The 25,448-nt window shown below is 48.2% G+C and overlaps 1 protein-coding gene across 1 annotated transcript in view; it reads right to left on the reverse strand.

The window, feature by feature from the left end:
* The window catches only part of LOC146808509 (vomeronasal type-2 receptor 26-like), a 122,552-nt gene extending 98,336 nt beyond the window's left edge, over window positions 1–24,216 (reverse strand). Inside the window, exons 1-2 of the mRNA XM_085623964.1 lie at window positions 23,537–24,216; window positions 23,023–23,152 (exon numbers count right to left, since the gene is read on the reverse strand). Of these exons, the coding sequence (XP_085480090.1) occupies window positions 23,023–23,152; window positions 23,537–24,216 (810 nt within the window). The remainder of the gene's footprint in view (window positions 1–23,022; window positions 23,153–23,536) is intronic.
* Window positions 24,217–25,448: the final 1,232 nt, after the last annotated feature.

Below are 25,448 nucleotides of genomic sequence, written 5' to 3' on the forward strand. Positions count from 1 at the left end.
CTCCAAGAAGTACACAAACAGCACTGTGCTGTCGGCAGATCAACACACTGCCACCTTAATTTGCGTGCTGTTAACACTCTACTCAGCTAATGTTGTGATCACAAATATAGCAGAGTAAACACTGCAGGACTACCACGCAGGCCCCCCCACCCCCACCCCCCCGGCTTTTTCGAGCGGCCATCACACCTTGACTGACTGGTTGACAAAAGGTACGTCATTCAACGTGAGGAGGGTTATTTGGTACTCACAAGAGCCTCAGAAACTGGGGCGGACTACGTTAACTGGGCCAACCTAGCCGGCACCCCTTCCTTCATGGCACCCGTTCCACGGCGGCGGCTGCCTGCCCCATGCCAGTTGCGCTGCGCCTGCGCGCACCAAATATTTTTTTTTAATTATGGCGATTGTCACGGTCCCTGACGGTGACAATCATCATGATTACAAATTTTGATTTATTGTCTGCAGGCAGCAGCCAGCCACCGTCCACCACGGCCCGCGATGCTGCGCAGTGCAACTCAAGCCCCCACCTTGCTCCGCCCGGCCCCTGCTCACAAGTCCACTGTGCAGAGCCTACCAGTACCTGTTCCCAGCCCGGTCACGAGTCTCACAACGCCAGCCCAGTGCCATGTTGATGATTGATTGCAAAGTGACTGACTGGACGGACACTGCAGAAATGGGGGCTAAAAATAAGGTAAATTATGGGCCCTATAGGGTGCCTAGCTGCATCCCCAATCATGTGGGGTATGTCTCCGGGTCCCAGGCACAGGTTAAATAGTCCTTTAATGAGGTTTCAACAGTTTATCAAACGTTAAATAAAACGCAATACTTCAGTTGTTGGCTTCAATATTCATTTGTATTGTTTCATCACAACACGAAGTTTACTTAATCCAAATGCTTGGACTACAATTCCCAGAATGCATAACTACTGATTTTTGTATATCATCGTTAGTCCCAATGCATTTCGGCCGGCTGGCCTTCATTTGGGGACAATCTATAGATTTAAATTTAGATGGATTCAATTAATAAAGAAGAAATACCACTGATTCTAGATAAGCATATATATATCAAACTAATAAGAACAAAACTAAAGAGAAATGTCTGTGATATTCTAAGTGCCTGTGAATAAACCTAAACAAACTCTCTGTTTAGAGTGTATTCCTGATCGAGAGATTTAACATCAAGTTCACCGATACTCCGTGAGTAAACAGGTGGTTGCATGCAATGTGAGCAAGGTGCTGTCAGTTTAGAAACACACGTTGTGAAATGCACGTTCGATCGCCGGCGTTCCGTAGGAATAAAGATCGTTGCATAGTAAGGCTCCACTGTTAGAGTTTACCGATTCACAAGTGACGTGAGTTTAAAACCACGTGAAATGAGAGTGCATCCACTGTGTTTTACCGCTAATGATGTGGTCTAGTGGGGCTCTATGATGCTGCAGAGTTTAATGTTTTACGCAAGTGGCTGCAGTTTAAAAACGCGTGAAATTAAAGCGCATTCGGTGTATATTACCGCTTACCGATGGTATCAGATGGCCGGTTTGTCTCAAAACGGTATATTCTCGATGTATCTCGTTCGTGGCATGACTGGCATTTATGCATTATATAATGTACTAACTTTAAACAAGGTGACGGTGCCTACCATGCCTCTCTCGTCTCTCTGGGATGCGTCCTCGACCTTGTCTCTATCACCAGTCACGCGCAAAACAGCCCCAATGCGCATGTTCACCGCCAGACACCAGCCCACCCTAAGGGTGCACAGTAGACCGCGTAGACGCGGCGGCAGTGACGTTTGCACACTGCGCGCGCCACCTCGACTCCTGATTATTAAATGATTAAAGCCACCGGGTCACAAACACGGACAGTACAGCACCAGTCTCCCTGAAAGCATTATTATGCAGATAGTTTTCCCCGCACGGAGCAGAGCAGTCAAATGGAGTAGTAGCAGCGGAGGCCATACAGTAGATAGAGCGGAGGACAGACAAAACCAGCCCCTGTCAAAAAACCAGCCCCCACCCCAAAAACCGGCCCCAACCCTATCCAGCCTACCGGGGGATCGCCCGGCGCCCGCTAGGGCCAGTCCGGCCCTGGTTAGATCGTATTTCTGTGAAGAGTGACAGCACACCACTTCACTGCTGGAGCTTTTCATATGACAATTGAGGAGGACTTCAAAGAGGCCTCCCCTGTCAGAGGAAAATGTTAGCCGACACTTAGACAGGCCCCTTCTATTGTCTGCCCAGCCAGTCAGACTGTAATCACTGTGGGTCTATTTTTACAGTACAGTGTCACAGCTTGAATGATAGGTCTGCTTGTTTACTTATTACATCTGGGGTACACTTCAAAGGAGGGAAAGAGAATGCCAAAACAAGTTGTGTGTATTCATTGTCTGATTGCTGAAAGCTTACCTATGTTATACCAGACTTCTGTCTCTGGGGCTGTTTTGGGTGCAGGGGCAGAATCACACTAGATTTTAGTGTTTGATGTGGGAGGTTGCTGGGATTATCATTTACCACTCCTCACACACAGCTGTCAGAGTCCATGTTTAGTGTGCCGATGGCCTTGGCCACCTCAAAAATGCCCAAGGTGGGTAAGGTTAGTCCTGGGAGCCTTTATCTCACTGGTTAGGGTGTCTCCATGGATTATTACCTTACACTTCACTATACTTTTCTAATTCCTTTTTCTGATTTTTTCTTTTTACATTTCAACTTTATTACTGTTTTAGTACTGCACACATACTTTACATATTGCCTCTTATTTAAGCCGGTCCGCTCTCCGCTATAGGTACCAGGGAATTGAGCTCACGTTTATTTAGTGACTTTAGTGGTTCACCCCAACAAGGATTGGGATTATTACTTGGGCTGGGTACTTAACCCTCCCCCCTAACTAATAACTAATAACCCATTTCTTACAAAAGGCATATGGCCATCACCCATGCGTAGTGTGAATATCCATGGACCACTCTACAAATCTACCTTAGCAATCCCCTGAAGTAGCTTTCCTGTTGGATTCTAAGTTCTGAATCAGGTGGTGCTTCTACCTCTGGCACGATTTCAGGGCCAGGATTGACTGACATTTAAGCTCCCCACATTACAGGTGTTAATGCAGTCTCTTGTCAGACACAGCTGCATTCACTTTCTATCAGATTGCACCATACTGTTCTTCATTGGCACTAGGGAGCTGTGTACTTATGGGTCCTATGCAATCCTTACTTTGAGTCCTCCCATACTCAGTCAGTCCACACTGCTCGCTTTCTTCTATTAGAATTGCTTGTCTGCTATTTCTGTTCTGTTTTTCACTCTTCCAGGGTCTTCTTACTTGGTTTTTGCGTCCTTCCACGGCCCTCAGGATGTCATTCTTTACACAGTAGCTGGCTGGCAGTAGGGGTAATTTTGTCATTTTTTCCTGCTATAATGTATAATTTGTGTGAGAAATTCATGTTTTACATGTATACGCATGGACAGTTAGCTGCCTAAAGATGATAAGCCAATTACCCTCTTGTGTACAAAATGCTCATGAGATACCCGCTCTAGTGTATGGCCATTTCTTAAGTCACATGGTGAATGGGAATGCTGCCAGCAGGTCCACCTTTATATATCTCGAAAGACATTTTCTGAGTTCATGCTTAATTAGTCTCACTTAAGAAAAACTGGTGGCACCACCCTAATCCTTCCACAATGCATTAATTTACAGCTAAAAGGTGCTCGTAAAGTTTACCCGTTACCCCCTCTTCTCATTTACCTGCGGGTAATGAAGGACCCCCGTGATCCTGGCCATTTGGACCGTCAACGATGCAAATGTCTCCCCGATGATTCCAGCCATCTGTGGGCGGGTTGTACATCTGTATCCAGGAAAAGACCACTGGTTCCCAGAGAGCAGTGCCAATGTACCCTTGATGGCTCTGTCCATCGAAATGCAGGAGTCAAAGACCTGGAAACCCAGAGTGATGTTAGGTAGTAGGTCAGTGGCATGGTTGAGTTCTCTGATTGCAAACACCATAGCTAAAACATCGCGATAATATCGAACGTAGAATCTATGGCATAGGGAGAGAAATTGTAGTTACTGAAGAGAAAATGTATATGAATATAACTGATCAAAGTCATTGGAGTCAATTAACAAAGATCAATTGCTCATATAAATACAGATACCAATTTAAATAAGAGTAAATGTAGAATATCTACAGTGTGGGTTACACTTTTCTCATTCCTCTCAATATATAATATGTGGAAAGTATATACAATGGGGCCTATTCACAAACTGCATTCTTTAGTACCTTAGTAGTAATACCTCTAAAGTACTACAAAATGTCCTATTGAATTCTCGCAAATAGCAGAGAAATATTGTGTACCGCAACAGAGGAGCTTCCTACATAGAATCATTTGTTCTTGGAGAAACATAGGGGCATATTATCAAGACACGGCGTTGAAATTATCACCGCTTTAGCGGCAGAAAACTGCTGCTAAAGCGGCGATAATGGGCTTGATAATATACCCTTGAGAATTCCCATAGAAGCCCATGTTCTGGTGTGAAGCTGGGCTTCTATTGGAATTCTTGGCGGCAAATTATCAAGCCCATTATCGCCGCTTTAGCAGCAGTTTTCTGCCGCTAAAGCGGCGATAATTTTAACGCCATGCTTGATAATATGCCCCATAGACCCTATGCTACAACTGAAATAAGACAACATAACCTGCCTACTGACATTGGATCTCAGTGAGAGGCCTAGTAGGAATACCAATTAACCTCCAGATACCCCTTTGCAGTCCCACCAGTTCTGAGTAGTAACCCTTGGTGGTCCTGAAGAAGGTGGACTCCTCATATACTTTCCACCGTAGACCGGAGCAACAACTACCCTACAACACAGCAACGGTTGAAAAACAGAGTTCTTTTCTCATTTTGTTCGAATAGTGATTGTATTTCTAGGCTGGGAAAGGTATGAGTGATTGTTATGATTGTATGAGAGTGCATGTGTGAAGTCAGAGTGGAGTTGTGTGCATGGGGTTATGAAAACAAATTTGAAGCATTAATATTTGGTGTATTTAATGTTCAATAATTTTAGTTGTCTTGTGTTCTTTGAGGTACATATAATCGTAAGATTACTCCAAAATAGGAAATGAAAAACAGTAACTAAAAGGAACACATTGTATACCACTGTATGTATAGTATGTAATTATTTATTGTTGTATGTTTAATTTAATGGTGAAAAGTAAAATGTATAAAAAGATTATAAATTAACCAAAATTAAAATTTTAATGAAAATAAAAAACAATAAATTAAGATTAATATGAGACACGAGGATGATTTTATTTATTAGACTAGTCATGAGCTAAATATAGCCCTGGTAGAAGCAATACAGGTCTGATAGGACACCCCTTTAAATTTATCATTCCTGTCCTTTCCCCAGGACTGGTGCACAATGGGCCGCCTAGCGCCAATGCAGGCACTGTTGCACCATGGTGCAAGGGTGCTTGCGTTGCATGCAAGATTGTTTTTGTGCAGGAAGAGGCACCTTCCTGCACAAAAATAATCCTGAGAGGCACAAAAACAATCTTGAGAGGCATATTCCTCTTTCTATGTGGGCTGCAAAATGCAGCACATATAGAAAAAGGAAGTAACAAGGAAAAATAAAGATATTTCTCCTCGTTACGCCCTCCCTGAGAAGGCATAACTTTTTGGTGCATTCCCAGGTCTACCAGCTCCGGCAAAATATGGGAATTCATCAAAAAGCATGGAGCAGCGCCCATGGAACGCCTTCCCAGGGCGGAGGATTGCAATGCAGCAATTTGTGGTGCGTTGCATTACTCAAGATTTATGAAGCCACTCAGGGCCATGAAAAGTGGCCTTGTGTGGCTTCATAAATCTCATATTGGATTTGCGTCACTCTTGCACCACGTTGCGTGTTGCAGGAGCGACACAACTCCACTCGTAAATATGCTCCCTAGGAGCGAACCTTCCAATTAGTGGAGCGGCAGCCCCTCTGACTTATGACCGGGCGGCACCTGTAGCAGAATCAGAATGACACCCGTAATCACTCTCATCTCAGAGAGCTTATACACTATCTAGAAATTTTCTCCACCCTGCCGAGATCACCAACAAGGAAGTTCTTCAGAAACTTGAACAAGCAATTGTTATGCTTCACCTGAAGAAGGGTACTGTAAGCCCAGAAATGCTTTGCAACTACCAACCAATCCAAGGCCTCTAGGATCCAAACTGGAAATCACTGTACGAGCCCAATGTGCCTGTTTGGACGGGTATATTCCCGTGCATGGTAAATGGGTGTGTACCCTTACCCTGAGTGACCTAACTGCATGCCAAAGTGGTTACCTGAGTTCTTGTTGGTCCAGGTGTCCAGCTCGTCCGCCGTGTGCTCTGAAGTCTAGGTCTGCCCAGAGCCTGTTCTCTAACCTGGAGAGGTGCACCACGTGTGCACTCTTTGCTGACATGGGTCTACTGTCCTTGTCCAGGGTTGGTGATATAAAGTGGTGTGGCAGCAATCCGACTTTTAGGGATTAACAGACCTAACAGAGGTTTTCTCTGCTCAAGGGTCGAGTGCAGCCTGCTGGTCCCGTTCATGTAAAATGAGTGAAAATGGTGTGATGGAGAGGGTCGGACTGCTACTACCAGTGGGATCTATTTTAGATTGCTTAACGTGTAGCATGGCACTAGGAGGATGACGCGGCAATCACTTAGTCAAGTGGGACCTGTGCCTAATCGTTGCCTTTGACCATTCATCTCTGGTAAGTGACCGATGTGTGACAGCATAGAACCCTGGTAGCTGAACGGCAGCAGTGTCCCAAGGGACAGCACTTATCCGGAGTACAATCAGATTGAGTTTTAAAAATAAGTGTACGCTGGATGAGGGTTTGTCCCTTGCAAGGCTGTTTTACCTACATTGCCGTTCTATACATTTCTGCCCTGAGGAAGCCTGCGATAAGGCAAAACGCATTGGCTGTGCTTGTTTGTATTTTCTGAAGAAGAGCACGATTAAAAAGACAAACACAAGCAATAGACGCATTTGTTTTTCGTTGTTTCATGTACAACTTTGTATATTGATAACTTTATTTTTTTGCCTCTCAATAGTGTTTAAGGATATCAGATATGACACTGTGAAAAACTGTTGTACCCCATCACAAGATATCAGCTTGTAACACTTCTAAATGTGTTGTAATAAACCACTGTTTTTGCCCTTTCGGGATAGCAAATCTGACACTTCTAGACTTTTAATCCCCACAAGATACCAGTCATGACACTTCTATATGTACTGTAATACACTCTTCTTGTTTTCCCCTGGAAAGTCCACACATAATGTAATCAGCACTTCCAACCATCCACATGTAAGGAGGTCATGGCCTATTTACTTATGTGCATAAGGGTAGAATCCACTATGCTTCATATGCTATCAAAGTGTCCGGGTCAGAGCGATATCATACCCGTATGTGCACAATCGCAGATGATCAACCACTCACAGGATAGCCACTGTGACTCTTCTAATGATGATGTAATAAACTGTTCTCATCCCTCACAGGATATGTTCGGTAACACCTCTGTACATACTGTAATAAACTGTTTTTATTTGCACAGGACATCAGCTGTGACATCTCTCTGCATACTGTAATAAAACTGTTCTGACCCATTATAAGATATCACCTATGACAGTTGTAAATATGTTTCAATAAACTGTTTTTATCCATGACAGGATATCAGCTGTGACACTTCTGCACATACTGTTGTAAACTGTTCTAAACTCTCACAGGATATCAACTGTGAAACATCTATACGTACTGTAATAATGGGTCTCCTCAAAGTACATCAGCTGTGACACTTTTATACATACTGTAATAAACTTTTCTAAACTCTCACAGGATGTCAGCTGTGACACGTCTATACATACTGTAATACGCTGTTCTTACCCTCACAGGAAATCAGCTGTGACACTTCTGCACATACTGTAATAAACTATTCTAAACTCTCACAGGATGTCAGCTGTGACATAGGTTGCCCCTGAAGAAGGGACGTGACAGTCCTGAAATGCATCGGGCATGATTCCAAAACTTTCATTTGTAAAATGCAAAAATCGTGTTTTGACGCTACCATCATGTTGATATGTTACGCCATGATTTCATTAATGATGATTGTATAAATTTCAGGTGCATTTATATTGTATTGTTACATATGCAAGAATATGCTAACAGCACTAAAAAGATATGTCTGAATGATAATTCTGTGATTTAATTCTTCAAGAAATAATTTGTATGTTTATGCTCATTGGATTAAGGGTTGTCACCCTTCAGGAACAGTGCGCAGTGTCCATGACCTGTTGGCGGTGTTATTACTGCTAGTTTCTTTATTAACGCTTGACTGACAGCAAGCGTCTCACTGTAGCACCCTTATCAATTAATCTGTATAGTCTGTAGAAAAAGGTTTACATAGGTGTGCGCTTCCTCACATATTCATCTTACCCTCACAGGATATCAGCTGTGACACGTCTATACATACTGTAATACGCTGTTTTTACCCTCAAAGGACATCAGCTGTGACACTTCTATACATACTGAAATAAACGGTTCTTAACCCTCACAGGATATCAGCTGTGACACGTCTATACATACTGTAATACACTGTTTTTACCCTCACAGGATATCAGCTGTGACACTTCTATACATACTGAAATAAACGGTTCTTAACCCTCACAGGATATCAGCTGTGACCCGTGTATACACACTGTAATACGCTGTTCTTACCCTCACAGGATATCAGCTGTGACACGTGTATACATACTGTAATACGCTGTTCTTACGCTCACAGGATGTCAGCTGTGACACGTCTATACATCCTGTAATACGCTGTTCTTACCCTCACAGGACAACAGCTGTGACACTTCTGCACATACTGTAATAAACTATTCTAAACTCTCACAGGATGTCAGCTGTGACACGTCTATACATACTGAAATAAATGGTTCTTAACCCTCACAGGATATCAGCTGTGACACGTCTATACATACTGAAATAAACGGTTCTTACTCTCACAGGATATCAGCTGTGACACGTGTATACATACTGAAATAAACGGTTCTTACTCTCACAGGATATCAGCTGTGACACGTCTATACATACTGAAATAAACGGTTCTTACTCTCACAGGATATCCGCTGTGACACGTCTATACATACTGAAATAAACGGTTCTTACTCTCACAGGATATCAGCTGTGACACGTCTATACATACTGAAATAAACGGTTCTTACTCTCACAGGATATCAGCTGTGACATGTCTATACATGCTGTAATAGGCTTCTCTTACCCGTCACAGGTCAGTGGCTTCGGCTCTTCTTCAAACGTCAGCTCTCTATAGATATATCCTGAGTGAATGACGAAGACCCCTCCTATGATGATGTCTCCCTCTTTAGAGACAGACTCTTGTGTCCACCTGGAGAGTCTGCATATCTCCTGGAGAATGCTCACCACAGCACAGGAAAACCACAGAAGTACCAAAGAGACGGCCAGCCCAGAGGGAGCCGCAGACATTCTTGGATTCTCTTGCTGGTACTTTCCGCGGTCCGAAGATGGCGTTCAGCTCCGGGTCATGGGGGATGTCGGGTCCCTTTTACTACAGCCAAGGGCCCGTATGTGGTCCCTTCTTCCATATGGCACAATGAGAACCAGAATTGCAAAGAATCGAATGGAATATTTCTTCCAACAGAGACAGCAGGTTCCGCACCTTACTAGCGCCTCCCAGGCCTGTAGTCAGCGAGGCTGACTCGGGGTTCCATCCTTACATCTTTGTAACATTGAGTTGGACAGAGTCATTACTAATGATTCAGTTATAAAAGACAATTTTACTGGTGGTAGGCACTGTGTAAATTCAGAATGTTATGAATCTTGTGAGAGAACTGATTTTGAATCAGTGTCTCTGGCCGTCACAGCCTCCATCGGCCTCGTGCTGCTAGTTTTATACTCCCTGGTCCGCCTTAGGAACCGAGTACTTTAAAATTAATGAATACTTTCCAATGCAAGCAATTATAGTGACATAATGACACATAGTTTCATGAAATCACTCATCCCTGGTGCTTTTCAGGATGGTGGATAAAAACTATATTTTAGTGGCGTTCATGACTGCAAAGGTGGACTTGCTGTAATGAAACCTTTCTGCTATTATTATATTCAGATATCTTTTTAAAGCCACATATGTGATTAATTATGGATGACAAGAAGGGTAACTGCAAGCTCTGAAGTCTGTCATTTTTTTAATTTAAAACATTTCTTAGAAAGTTAGTATTTTTATGTTCTGCCCTGAGCAGGAAGGCATTGCATTGTGTATTGTTTGCTTTCTCCAGCAGCCTGGCTTTAATGGGAAAAAATCATGTCTAGTATTTAAAAATCTTTCCTCGGCATTGGCAAGTTCCACTTTACTTGTGTCTGCTGTCCTTTAAAACCCCGGCCTCAGCAAGGGTTAAAACCTCCTGTTGGATACTGAGGATGTGGAGAACAATGCCTACCCTTCTGCCCAGAAAACAGCAGCCCAGGCAGTAATCCTCTCCAGACTGGACCATGCAAACATTCTGGGCAGATCTACAAGAAAGTGCTGCAGCGTGGCAACGCAAGCCCTTTGACTGCGCCACGCTGCGGCACTTTCAGAGCGCAGGAATGCGACATATTTACAATGATATGTCACATTCCTGTGCTCTCCCCTGCGCTGGCGCGCAAACTGCAGCCATGCGCCGGCGCAGGAACTCTTGCACCATGGTGCAAGGATGCCTGAGTCATGGGGAGATTGTTTTTGTGAAGGAAGGGGCGCCTTCCTGCACAAAAACAATCACTACAGGCATTTCCTCTTTTGATGTGTGCTGTGTAATGCAGCACGCATTGAAAGAGGAAACAAGCATTGAAAATGCAATAGGTTTCACCTTTAATCAAGTTAAAGCCATTTGCTTTCCTAATGGTATTGTATAGCAAAGCAAAGCAAATGGCTTTAACTTAATGAAAGGCGAGACCTATTGCATTTTTAATGCTTGTTTAAACTGGTTTTCTTTCGTCTCTTTATCATCTTTTCTTTTTTGTACTGTTGTTTCCTCATCTTGTTTTCCTTCTCTCTCTGTTTAATGCCGCTCACTCCCCCATCTGTCCATTTCCTCCCTTTCTTTTGTTCTGTTTGCGCCATTTTTATTTCTTTGTGTCTTTTTTACTGTTCTCTCCCCATCTTTTTTGCTCTGCTCTTCTCGCTTGCTATGCTCTCAATTACTTTTCTGCCGTCTCTCTTTTGGAGCTTTTATTTCATGCTCTGTATGTTTAGTGCTTTAATTGGAAATATACAAGTGGTGGTAACTGGGAGCCCTAATCATGATGTTTAGCATGGGCAATTTTTATTTTGTATTTTTCTGGTTTGAAAGAGCATTGGCAAAACCCATTTGCAAAGCCAATAAGTCTGCATTAGCAAAGTCAAGAGGGAAGCCCTAACAAATTGCTTTGCTAATTCTTGTTCTGCTGGTGACTCCCTCTCTTCCCGACTTCCCACACATTTCTCCATCTCGTTTCCCTGTTCATGCCTTCATTTCTCATGCTGTTCCTATGTCTTGGTGTCTCTTTTCCAGCCTTTCTTTCGTAACCCGTCTCCAACTCTTTCTTTCCAGACAAATCTCTGCCTTTTCCTATCTCACTTTTCCTATCTCTTGTGACTTGGCCTAGCTCCTCTTCTCCCTATTCCTGCGGATTTCTCTGATCTATTTTATTGTCATTATTTTGTCTCCCTCCCTCCCTTCATCGCTGCCTCTTTCACTTTTCCTGCCTTGCTTATGTCTCTAGGAATCTCTCTTCTTGTCTCCCTCGCTTCTCGGATCTCTCTTCCTGCCCCACCCCTCGCTGACATTAGGTTTTTTTTCTTGAAGTCCTCTTCCATCCTTTGCTTCAGTTCTGTCTCTTCATGTCAGCTTTTCTAGTTTTACTCATATATCTTTCTTGCGTCTTCCTTTTTTTCACCTTTCTTGTCTCTCTCCCTGCTTTTACCTCGCTCTCTTCATGTCTCCTTCACCTGTGTCTCTCATTATGTAACATCCCCTCTCTTATCCTGTCTCTTTTCCTCATCATGCTCCCTCTCTCCTTGCCTCCATTTCCTCTCCTCGGATCCCATCCCTGCCTCCTCTTACTCTACTCCCCTCTCTCCAGGTGTTCATCTCTCGCTTTACCTCCAGCTCTGTCTCTCTCACGCTCCTCTATATTCATATATATTCCTTACACTGCTAACACCGCGCCTGCGGCTAGCCCATCGCGCACAGACCGAGGAACTCGAGGGGGACGATGACTCAAAACCCGGTATCCCATCTCACGCTCTGCCAAAGCGGAAGTCAGGCAATAACGGGCCAAAAAAGCAGGGGGCCAATGGGACGTCCACATTTAGGAAGGAACGATCCTGACAAACGCATGGCTTCAGGATGTAGATATGATTTATAGTTTGTAAACTCTGGAATTCAATGAAAGCCATGCAAATTGTGGCGATTTACGCTCATTTAGAAAAGGCCAGCAGGTGTAGTGGCACCAGGGCACCACAGCTAGAGCAGTCTTTGCACAAAAGACACAGGAAGGAAGCATTTCCTCCTGGTTCCACTTATTTGCACCCTCGCTCATCTGAGCGGGCATTTGGCCAAACCGAAGAAATACATTTTCTTACTCTGCCCGAGCCCACGTTAAGATGGAGTTCCTTTTGGGTGGGAGGCAGCCAGGCTCCTGCAGCTGCCACTCTCCCACTATGTGAATGAAGCAAGAAGTCTCACAGCGTGTGCGCTCACACTTTGAGTGCCAGGGGTTCTCTCACACTCAAGAGTATCAAGGAGTTATCTCATTGCGAGAGTCAGGGGCTCCCTCACACTCAGAGTATAGGGAGTTCTCTCACACTGTGAGAGTGAGGGTCCCCCTTTCACTGTTAGTGTCAGGTCAGCGCGGAAGGTTTGTATCAGGCTCTTCTCTCGATCAAAGTGCGTCTGTGGAGTCCTGCCCACACCCTCCTGTGGCTGTCTCTTTGGATGCAGCAGGTGTCTCTTTTAAATGGTGAAAGTAATTGCTTGGTGAAGTCAGGCAGCCACGGTGAGCTGACATCTCTCTAGGCTCTCTCTGACGGTGGATGTCTCCTTCAAGTTGTAGGCAGCTAGTCACCGGGTGTCCCCGTCCAGTTGTAGGTTGTCCGTCTCTCGCAGTGGGTGTCTAGTCACGGTACAGCTGTGAGTGCCGCGTCTATCGCGGTGAGTGTCTCTGTACAGCTGCAAGTCGCCCGTCTATAGAAGTGCGTGTCTCCATACAGCTGTCGGTCTCCTTTCCCTGGTGATCAGTCTATAGCACGCTAAGAGTCTCGCCGTAGCTGCATGTTTATTTTTCGGTGGAGTTGTGCTGTCTCTGCCAGTCTGCTCTTTCCGTACATGCCTGCGGTCTCGGCTGGCAGTCCATGCGCCTCTCTTCATTACCTACCGCCCCTCCCCCAGGCCCCTGCGGGCTGTGACCTGACCCCTGGGAGGTGCTGAGCAACATTTTGGCAGCCACCCCGATCCTTGTATCAGATCCCAGCTTTTTTCTAGTAGTGAAACCGAGTGAAATGCAATCTCCAGAGAATGTGCAAGAAGAGGCTGGCGCAGAAACTTAGCTGGAATCTCAGCATCGGCTAAGCATTGTGTGATTCTGGGAAAATCACTTAATCTCCCCGTGCCTAAAACCCCTGTTTAATGTATCTGGTGCTCACGCTCCAATACCTCCGGGACCATTTTGCTCTAAATAAAACAAACTAAAAACGGGAGCAATTCATTCGTGCTGCCCATGTTTTAGCGCTCGCCAGTGAAACCGAGTGAAATGCAATCTCCAGAGAATGTGCAATAAGAGGCTGGCGCAGAAACTTGGGGAGAATCTCGGCGTCGGCTAAGCATCGTGTGATTCTGGGCAAATCACTTAATCTCCCCGTGCCTAAAACCCCTGTTTAATGTATCTGGTGCTCACGCTCCAATACCTCTGGGACCATTTTGCTCTAAATAAAACTACAAAACAAACTAAAAACGGGAGCAATACATTCGTGCTGCTCATGTTTTAGCGCTCGCCAGGCAGCTGATGTAGACTTTTCTGTTTCTGCCGTCCCACTTGGACGGCCTGCTTTCCTTCTGAAGTAAAAGGTTTATTATGTTTACGGGGCTATGTGTTGTTCATAAAGATAAGAAACCTTTTACTTCAGAAGGAAAGCAGGCGAGCCAGTCCAAGTGGGACGGCTCAAAAAGAGAAAAGTGTACGTCATGAAGAGCTCTATCCCAATGGCTGGCCACCGTTTACCATAAACGGTGACGCCGACCAATGGGAAAGATGGGCGGGGCTTAAAGCCCGATAGTCAAAGTCCCTTAAAATCATGAGATCTCGCCAGCGAGACTGCGCATGCGCAGCCTACGCAGGTGAAACCTAAAAACGAGGAGAAATGAAAACATTTCTCCTCGTTGTGCCTGGCTTCGCATTCCCTAGGATGGCGTAGCAAACTGACGCATTTCCCCATTTATGATTTCTTGTAAATCTGGGAATGCCTGGTTCCATGGGTGTTGCATGGGAACACCCACAGCAACACCCATGGAACGCCCCTTTCACCCAAAGTGCTGCGTGTAAAGGGGCCATATTTACAAAATATAGAGCAGTAAAATACGCCACCAGTACGTCACAAAAAGTGATGTACTGGTGGTGCAGGGGGTTTGTAAATCTGCCCCTCTGTACCTAGGGGTCCCTGACTTCCTAATCCACTGACTACAAATCATTCAGAATTTGGCAATTCGCCTGCTGTTTAAACTTCCTAAGCATGCTTCCATCGCCTACTACCGTGACCAATTGCACTGGCTACCGTTGAAAAAAACATAGCGCTGACGGTGGTTCATGCCTCCGTCTATAAGACAGGGCACACGTACATGTCCAAAAGGATTGTCGAATACTGTCCAAAAAGAACTCTGCCATCACAGTCTGCCCTATTGTTGGCTGTGCCCTACACCAAGCGAAAGAAATGGAGGGCTCAGCCTGCTTGGTTTTGGCAGCCAAGTACTAGAAGGACCGCCCCCCCTTCCCTGTGAGGTGCATCCCAGAGAAGAACTCACTCTGCAAACAACTGAAAACAAAAATCTATTCAGACTGTAGAGTTGTTTGATACCCGTCTGCCTCAGCGCCGGGGCACTCTCACAGTCACTGTGTGCTTTAGAAATCTCACCATTCAATCAAAGTGATGCAGAGCCATACGCTGGATCTTTCTCTTCACAGCAAAATGTAGTTTTGCTCTGGAGATCTGCCATTTTTTCATTCCAAAAAATGGTTTGCGCTGCTTTGCACCAAGGAGTTATCAATGAGAAGTTACAGTGCAAACACCCATAGATTTAAAAAAAAAAAATGTTATTCAAGATTTCAAATCATACAAAATGCTGCATTGGGAAACATTCACAAAGGCCGCAGGCCAGCTTTTCTCAGAATTCTTTTATTTGTTCATCTCCCATGTGTCCCTCTATTGGCGCCTCTGATGTCGTCCTGCAGAGGTTCCGCAGCAGGGAGTCATATATGATCACAGGATATCTTTTGTAATCCCAAAATTATAACATAAGAACAAAAAGGCAGCTTGCCATTCTAGCCAACCTGAAGGGGGGGGTAGGAGGAATGTCATAGGGGAACATAACGGGGAAAGGCGACCATGCTGGTCTGTCAGGCCAGGTGGTCTGGAGTGGGTCCCATGGGCGCTCGCAGCTGGTGAGTGTGGTGTTGTTCCTATTTGTCTGGGGGTGGGAGGTCACCTCATCTGTTGCGTGCGTTCTCATGTAGAGTTGCAGCGGGCCACAAACCTCTTTAAGTCGGGATTGAGTAGGCACTAGGTCCCAGTATGCAGACAGCTGTTCCTGGCAGAACGCCGCGTCCCTAAGCCATATGCCCAGGTACTACCTAGACCCCCTCTTCCCCTGCCAATATCAAGATAACATAAGAAGATTTTGGATTAGGGAGTCGTAAGCCCCCGGCTGTATTTATTTACATAAAATTTTAAAAACAGAAATTAATATACAATATTTACACAATAGGGGGAGGAGCCAAGATGGCGACCGGAGCAGACGCTTGAGCGCCCGGCTCCGTCGGTCCGTGGCCTCGGACTACTATCCTGATGCCCATCCTCGCCGATTTTCGAGGTGCACCGTGTGCGAAGACGCGCTGACCGCGCTGCCGCTTTCCCGGAGTCTCAGCCCGCCTGGATGCCCGAGTTCTGGGTGCTTTTGTCCTCTGCACTGAAACCCTGCGCCATTACGGCCTTTGCTGGCCCCCTGGAAGCTCCGCAGTTGCCTGACCAGCTAGCGCTAACCTGAGCCCCGCGGTCCCGATTTTACCTCGCACCACGGATCGTTGCCGGACGAGCCCGGAGAGGGACGGCCGGACACCTTCTGCACCCTGTGCCGGACGGGCTGGAGCTGTGGGGTGGGCCCCGGTGCGGCGGGTCCCCTGCCCCGCTCTGAGGACCGCGCGGTGGGAGGCAGCCGCCCCCTTCACCTATTGCCTAGCCAGCGGCGGAGGGAACCTGCGAGAAGAGAAGCGACTGTCGGCCTTTCCCGTTGCGGCGTAGACCTGAGGGGAATTGACTCCTTGCTACGACCCCCCCCCCGGCCATTGCACCGTATAGCGGCAAAACATGGCGTTTAGTGCCTGCTTGCGGCTGGGGGGCGATACTCCGGTCTCGCCTGCTGCCCACTTCGCCCCCCCTCTTCCGGACACCAGCTCCACTGTGCCGTCCCGGATTGCTGCCGCTGTGGGGGCCCAGCCTCCGCTTACATGCGGCTCCGTTCTGGCTGCCCTGCGGGACTTCCAACTACAGATGTGCGCTGGCCTGCAGGCGCTGAGTGAGCGGTTTGACCCCATACTGTCGGCCGCGGGTCGTGAGCGCACTGTGTGCCATCTACAGGGCGTGGGTCTCCCGGTGCTTTTGTCCGCTTGCGGGGACGCAACGGCGGTGTGTGACTGTGTTACACTGGTGCCTTCACCTGGCGCTCCCGGCGCCCAGGGTACACCGCTCTACACCTCAACTGCGGATGCTTTGTCCCCCTGGTCATGGCTGCCTGCTTCATTGTTGCCTGCCCCACCGCGTCCAATGGACTATCCTGTTGAGAGACGCCTAACGGCTTCGAGGAGCCGTCCGCGGTGGCCCACTGCTGACTTTTTGTGGAACTCCTGTACCTTACTTGCCAGGTTTGGATTTTATGTGGTGCAAAGAGGGACCTTAATCGATGGGCGGCGGCCATTTCGTGATCCTACTTCACCATCCTTTCACAAGCGACCATCTTGTTTTTGTTTGCTCGGGACACGGGGCCTTCATGCAGGGGCTGGTTTAATCCCACGCCCGCGATCGGGCCAGGGCTAGACTGACTTCTATTGCCATGGTTTATGGACGGGCTGGCCTGGGACTGGAACTGTATGTATGTTATGCGCGCACTCGTTGCGACTTGTATCCCTTCGCTTACACTGTGGTGCCATGGTATCTTCGCATGCCGTTTTTTTTTTTTTGGCGTAGTGGGCTCTCAGTGTGTGGGGGCCATGATTGGCTGATGGTTCGGGGCGCTCTGGTGTCCCGTGGGCTCCTCCCCGCCTTCTTTTCTGTTTTCTTACTTTCTTTCCTCTATTCCTACTTTCTTTCTCCTCTATATTTCGGGTTCATTGGGCGACAGGCACTATGCTGGGGGGGGGGTAGGCCGTAGCCTCCGCATTGGTGTAGGGTGGGGGGGTAATACTCTGTTCTTAATTAGTTCTATGGGCCTTTTTTCCTTTATGTCTCTGCGTTCTACTTTCTTCGATTCGGGGTCCGGGTGTGGGGTGGATCGAGTGGGGGCGGCTCCGGAGGGGTGCGTACTTGCTCATGTGACTATCCTGTTATATTTCTGCACCGCCTCACTGTTTGAGTTTTTGGCTTCAATTGTTGTTCTTACTGCTGTTGCTGCTCTCCCGTGTGGTGAGGCTATCTTGCGGACTCGAATCTCCTTTGTTCCTATCCTTCATTGACTTTTTTCTTGATAAAATTATCTAAAACTTAAAATTAACCTTCACTTCTCCTTCCCCGGGTGTCAAAGATATCTCCAGTATGTGATCCATAACTTGTTGTTAATCCTGACGGTTGACGCATGGGGGATTTAATGTGGGTATCAGTGCTTCATTGTATCGTGGCCGGCCTGACGGTTGTAGGCCCGTATTTGTTCTTTTAAGATGCACGAATAAAGGTTTTTAAAAAAAAAAAAAAAAAAAAAAAAAAAAAATATTTACACAATACGCTGAAAACCATTGGATTACATTAATTACATTGATAGGTATGTCAGATGGCTAACCTTAACATATTTCTAATACAAAGGTATTCCTATCCGAATCTAAACATACCATGGTCAGTATTCATATTAACAACATTTTATTTTTCTGCGTATCCCTATTGTGAGCCTACGGCAAGGTTAATAACTGGCTCCAGATCCTTATCCAATTATGCCCGCACGCCATCTGGAGTGCGCATGCTCAGGGGGCCCGTTCACCATGAGGGGTACTCCCCCCCGGTCACTCCATACGCCTTTATGCCCGCCCTCCAACCGGAGTGCGCATGCGCAGAGGGCCCGTTCCCCGTGAGGGTACAACCCACCCCCCAGGTCACTCCCGTACGCTCTGAAGATTACCTTGCAGTTATGCGCAGTTTATTTGCGCCATTGTGCATGTTTGGGGTGGCCAAACAGCCTACCGGAAAGCGTAACTCCCCCTCCCCCGCACCCATCCAGCCAACCGGCTTTAACTGCCCCTGGAGGTCTAGGAGAGACCACTTGTCCCTCCACCTTGGGCGACCCCATTCAAGAATGGCGCCGTCCTCTAAGGACCTTCAATTTACTGCTCACCAATCATGACCTTAGTTGCCCGACTATCAGGCCCCCCCCAATATTAAAATAAATCCTAGCGAGGCTGGAGTGATTAATGGCAGGCTGAGGGAGCGGCGAGCAAAGAGGCAGACTCCGCCGCTCCCCAGCCTCTTATTGCCCCGATTCAAGCCAGGCCAGTTCTAACTGGCCTGGCGTTAGCCCAAGTCCGTGACCCGGACGTGCTTTCAATCCCTTCTGGGTCACGCCCCGACTTTGACCAATTAGTGGCGGGGGCGCACCTGTCGCATCATCAATGCGCGCGACAGGCCTGCCCCTTTATGGTCATCGGGGGACGGCCCCGCCTTTATATGTCGCTTTTTGTGGTACTCGTGTACCACCCTATGTTATTGCAATGCATCTTTTTGCGAGTCAGGAGCAGTGCCGGGAGCCTTCTGGTATCTGTCGGAAGGTCCTTCACGTAGCCAAGCAGCGCCGTCAGTGGAGACCTGTCTATGGGTAGGCCTGTCATTTCATCTATTGCGTCAAATACATTCGCCCAATAGTGGTGCACCGGGGGCATCCCCATGCCAGGTGTAGAAAAGTTGGGCGATCTGCATCGCTGCCAGCACGCTTCAGAGATTAGGACTATTTTTGGGAGCCAGGCAGGCGTCCTGTAAAGGTTGTGAAGTAATTTGAAATGTATTAGGCATAGTCTGTAGTTCGGGGAAAGAGCGTGCGCTTGTGTGCAGCAGAATGTCTATTGCTCCTGCGTGATTGAGATGCTCAGCGCTGTCTCCAATGCCTGTCAAGCCCTTGGTGTGTACACCGGCGCTGTGTGTTGCATGTCTGTGTAAAGGGGCGCAAGGATGGATTTTTCAGGAATCTCTCCAGCGTTTGGAATGTGGGGGGCGCTGCCGGGAATGAAAGGAGGCATGGCACATAGCGTGGCACGCAGCTGGTAGTATTTTTTCTGTTCTAGCATGGTTAGTCCCTCTCCCTCCCTGATCTGATGCGGGGCTAAGAAGGTTTCGTCCGAGAACACATCTCCCATTTTCGTAAGCTTCACGGTTCGCAGTCTAGCACAGAGGCCAGCCTCCGCCACAAATGGCAAAGACGGGTGCTTTATCCGGGGGACCATTGGAGCGTACATTGCATCTTGACATGCCCTCTTGTGCATGCCAGGCCCTCACCGTGCATCCCACCGTGTCTATCTCAGTCCGAGGTCAGGGTCATGTCTAAAATAGGGCCACTGGAAGAGGTCGTGGGGTCAGCTGGTAGTTTTCAGGGTCAGTGAGCACCATGAACTGCGTGGGGTATATCCAAAGATGTGTGAATTGTGCTTGGGCACATCAGTAATACAACTCGAAGTCTGGTGCCCCTAGTCATCTCTGCTATTAATGGAAGAGTACGGACTTCCCACGCTATTCTGGGCTGTTTTCCCTCCAATGCAACGGCATAGCCGCTTCCTAAAACTGTAAGTGAGAGGGAGTGGGATGTTTGCAAAGAGATAAAAGAGCTTGGGTAAGACAACCATCTTGGGGATGGCTAACCATCCAGTCAGGTACAAGGGCAATGTGATCCAGCTTTTTATGCGCTGTTCTGAAAAGTCAATTAGCCTGCCGTAGTTAGAGCACCACAGTTCCTCAGGATCACGGCTTATCCATATGCCCAGATATTTCACAGGGTATGTGTCCACTGTAGGGGGAACTCCGATTGGACCTGCATAGTGACCTCTGTCAGTGGGAAGTTCATTGATTTGGCCCAGTTTATTACTATCCCTGAGAGTCCGCCAAATCGGATGAACTCTCCGATCAGAGGGTCAAGATTGGTAGCCGGTTGTTTGACATAAAGCGTGACATCGTCCACATACAGCAAGACCATTATTACCTGTGGGGTAAACGCCAGTCCTCTGTGGGCATGATGCTGTCGTAGCCTGGCCACCAATGGCTCCATTGCCACGGCGAATAGCATGGGTGACAGAGTGCACCACTGACGGGTGCCGCGGGAGACCGGCAATGGGGGCCGTTGACCCTTATGCGCGCCGTGGGGATTGAGTAGAGTAGCCTTATTAAATTAATGAACTTGGGGCTGAGGCCTATGCGTCTGAGTAGGGTGAATATATAGGCCTATTCAAGCGAATCAAATGCCTCAGTGGCGTCAGGTATGAGTCGCATTTTAATGGATCCTTGTCGGGTTTTAAAATTGTGATGATGAGGGCTTCCAGGAGCGATGGTTCTACGGAGTCCTAGTACATGTTTATTAGATGCGGGGCAACTAGGCTAGTATACTCTTTATAGAAGGCGGCAGATAGGCCATCCAGGCCTGGAGTTTTTCCCACCACGGCGAGCCTGAATAATTACAATAACCTCCTCCTCTGTAAAGGGTCCATCGAAATAGGCCCTATGGCCCGCCTCCAGCCACAGCAGCTGCAGAGTGTTGAAGAATTCCTCCACGTCAGGCAGTGTTGTGTCCAGTTGGGTGCGGTAGAGGGATGTATAGAATGAAGTCATTTCAGCCTGAACAGCCTTTTGGCCTGCCACCAGCTCATCGTCCACGGTACGTAACTTGGGAATATAGTCGCTGGCCCAGGGTTTCCTAAGTAGCCCCGCCAGTGTCTTCCCAGGACGCTCCCCATCCCCGTATCGCCGGGCTCGAGTTTCCTTAATAAGGAAATGTGTTTCTCCTGATAGCTGCTTCTTGGAATTCGTCTAGTATAGCGCGGATTGTTTGTAGCGTGTTGATATTTTTGCTTATAAAGAATTCCTGCTCTAGCTCCTGTATTTCCCCTTCTAATTTGTTTAGGTCTCCCCACAGTGACTGAAGGACTCCCGTCTGCTTCGCGGTACATTCGCCCCATATGACGGTTTTGAAGGCTTCCCAGAGGGTCGAGGGGGAGTTGGCTGTGCCTTCGTTCAGAAAAAAATATTAGGATATAGCCTTTCTGATGGATTCACTAAATGCCTGGTCTCGCAGTGCTCCCGTCGGGAGTCTCCAGGTCAAAGCCCTGCTAGGGTAGTCCGGGATGTCTAGTGCCAGCATCACCGGGGAGTGGTCAGAAAGGGTCCGGGCAGATGCTGCACCTCTGTGACCCAAGACGCAGTGTCTCGGTAGACCAGCCAGTAGTCTATCCATGACCACAAAGGCCCAGCGGTTGTTGTACATGTGCCACACATCTCTTCTGGGTGTTTAAGGCGCCATATCTCTATCAATTCACACTCTGTTATTATGGCCTGCAGCTGAGCTGCTGCACGGGGGTGGGGTCGACAAGATTCACCCGACCCGTCTTTGGAGTCATCGAGTACTACGTTAAAATCTCCCCCCCCCCCAGATTATTGCACCGGGGCCAAGTGAGTTTGCCACCCTCCAGACTTCTGTGAAGAAACTAGGGTCATCTGAGTTGGGGCCATTGTAGTGGAAATAATGAGGGAGGCGAGACAGAATTTGGGTTAACTCTCAGCCGTTTATTAATTACATCTGCTGTTACGGCCCACGAGGAGCAGCGGGAGCAACAACCGCCGGCTCGTGTCCTCGCGCTCTTTTCCCGTCCCCCGAACCGCCCCCTGACGTCACAGCCATCCTCGACACCGGATTGGCCAGTGACGTCAGGCGGCATCCAAGATGGAAATAGGACTATGGGTTTGCCCTGGCAGACTAGTACGTTACTTCACGTACAACATCTCCCTTTCTTAACAAACTAGAGAACTATACATAACAATCATCTCATAACAAAATCTTCGAACCTTTTTGGCGCCCTGATATGCCTTGTAGGTCTGCGGGGAGTGACATGCAGGTTGGCCCCCCCACCGCGGTTGCCCGTACCACCTTGGCTTGCACTCATCACATTATGACTGTCATTCCTCACTGACATGGGGCTGCTGTCACTATGGCCTCCGGCATCCCCTAGGCCGTGGCACGTACTCACACCATCCTCAGTGGTCCCGTCATTGTCTTCTTGAACCTGCCACTCGTACAGACTATCATCGCTCTCGGTCTCATGCACCTGGCTGCCTCTCATGATGATTTCCTCTTGACCTGCCTTGAGCCTGACAATGTCGTCCTTGCTACGCCATCCCCCTCCTTCCAAACAGACAGCTCCCTTAGTCACTCCTTGCACACGTGCAGGGGTCTGGAAAACAGACTCTCCTTCAACACTTTGGTTGGTTTCTTCACCAACACCCAATCCCCCTGCGCTACCTCTTTAACTTTGGCTCTATTCACCATATCAGCATACCGCTTGTTGCTTTCCTGTTTAGCCACAATTCTTTCTTTGACCCTCAACCTCTCATCGGATACATCTTCAGGTTCCTCCCTCATGTCATACCACCTATCAAGTTTGGGAGTAAGCTCACTCATACACCTTCTCCCTCTCATCAGGTAGAACGGAGTGTGCCCCGTGACTGCATTGGGCGTGTTGTGAAATGTGTGCACCTTGTCCGCCAGAAATGCTTTTACATCCAAGTTGGAGGCAATTGCCTGTTGCACACCCTCCTTCAGGAACCTATTCATTCGCTCGACCTGCCCATTGCTCTTAGGGCTGTAGAGCGGGGTCTTCTCCTGCTTGGTTCCCAATCTGGACAGGAAGTCCTTCATCTGCCTGGAGACCAGCTGTGTGCCGTTGTCGGACATCAAAATCTTCGGCTGTCCTTCACTAGCAAAGACCCTCTTCAGCTCCTTGATCACTCGTTCAGTGGTAACCTCCCTGACGAACTTGTAGTGGATCCATTTGGAAAAGTAATCCGTGAGGACAATGAGATGTCTGCAGTCGTCAGGCAGCAGGGTAAACGGGCCCGCGAAGTCAATAGCGACCTTGATCCATGGGCCGGCAGGAATGTCCACCAGCTGCAGCGTACCTTTCGCCGTCTTCCAGTGCTTGTCGGCCCTCAAGCATGGTCCGCATCGGTCGATAAAACTGCCGACATCGCCGCACATCCCTGGCCACCAGTAGTATTGTTTGAGTAGGTTCCTTGTGGCGGTAGCGCCCGGGTGACCCTTGTGAGCTAACCTGATTAGTTTATCTCTCAACCCTTCCGGCGGCACAAACAGCTCATGCCTTTTCACGAAGCCGCCCTCGATGGAGAGTTCGGGGCTAACCTGCTGGAAACTCCTGAGCGCACCGTTCAAGTTCCGGATCGGGGGCCAGCGAGCCATTATATGATCCATCACCCTACGCATAGTCATGTCGTTCTCTTGGGCCGCCATCCACTCCTCCTCCGAAATGGATCCTTCGCAGATGGCTGTAGCGTCCACCAGCGCCACTACGCACTCCGTGTCATCCATGGATCCGTCCTCCTCGCCGTTGACCGGCAAGCGCGACAAGCAATCCGCCCTGCAATTGAGGCCGCCCTTGATGTGTCTAATGACGAAATGATATTCCTGCAGCCTGGACATCAGCCGCAGAAGCCTCGAGCTGGCCTTCCCGTTGCCGCGGCCTTCGCCGTCCATCATGTAGATTAAGGGCTTGTGGTCCGTGACCAGTTCGAACTCCATGCCCCACAGATAGTTCCTCAGTTTCTCCACGGCCCATACGCATGCGAGCGTCTCCCTCTCGATGGTGCTGTAGTGCTTCTCAGCGTCACTCAGTGACCGGGAAATGAAAGCGACCGTGTTCTCCGTCTTCCCGTGGAACTGGCAAAACACCGCACCGATACCCTTGGCGCTTGCGTCGACTGTGATCACATTCCGGAATGCCCTGTTGTATGGCTGTAGCACGGGAGCTGCCACGATGGCCTGCTTAACGGCATCAAAAGCAGCTTGTTGGGCATGCGCCCACGTGAATTTTTCGTTCTTCCTCAGTAGCTTCCTTAGGGGCTCCACGATGGTCGCATATCCCTGCATGAATTTGGAGTAGTATTCGCTGAGCCCCAGGAACGATCGTAGGGCGTCTTTGTCTCCGGGACACGGGGCATCACGTATGGCCTTCACCAAATCATCTTTAGGCGCAATGCCCTCCGCGGTCAGCACGTGCCCCAAGTAGTCGATCCTGCCCTCCATGAACTTGCACTTGTCTTTGGAGACTGTCATCCCTTTGTCGGGCAGTACCCCCAGCACTTCTCCCAGCAGCTCCAGGTGCTCCTCTTCACCCGCCGTGTGGACTAGAATGTCATCCTGGAAGGCTTCAACACCCTTCATGTCGCCGAAGAGCAGATCCATCAACCTTTGGAAGACACCGGAAGCTGAGGCGAGGCCGAACGGAAGACGGACGTACCTGTACGCTCCGAACGGGGTAACAAAGGTGGTAAGTGCCTTGGACTCCTCCGTGAGGCATACCTGGTGGTATGCGGACTTCAGGTCTATCAAGGTGAAAAACCGCAACCCAGATGTAGAAGACAGGATCTCTTGGATGTTGGGCAGACGGTGGCAGTTCACCAGAATGTTCCTGTTCAAAGATCGCAGGTCCACACACAGCCGAATGTCCCCTGTCCTCTTCTTCTTGGACACCACGATTGCGGACACCCACTCTGATGCGCCTGCTTCCTCTATCACTCCCTCCGACGTCAGCCTATCTAGAACAGCCTTTAGCTCCCCCCTGACAGAGAGGGGAACTGACCTGACCTTGTGTTTTATTGGCACGGCATCCTCCTTCAATCTAATGGCGTGCACGAATCCTCTCACACACCCTA

This window comes from Triturus cristatus, chromosome 8 (genome assembly GCF_964204655.1).
Source record: "Triturus cristatus chromosome 8, aTriCri1.1, whole genome shotgun sequence".
Classification (NCBI taxonomy): domain Eukaryota; kingdom Metazoa; phylum Chordata; class Amphibia; order Caudata; family Salamandridae; genus Triturus; species Triturus cristatus.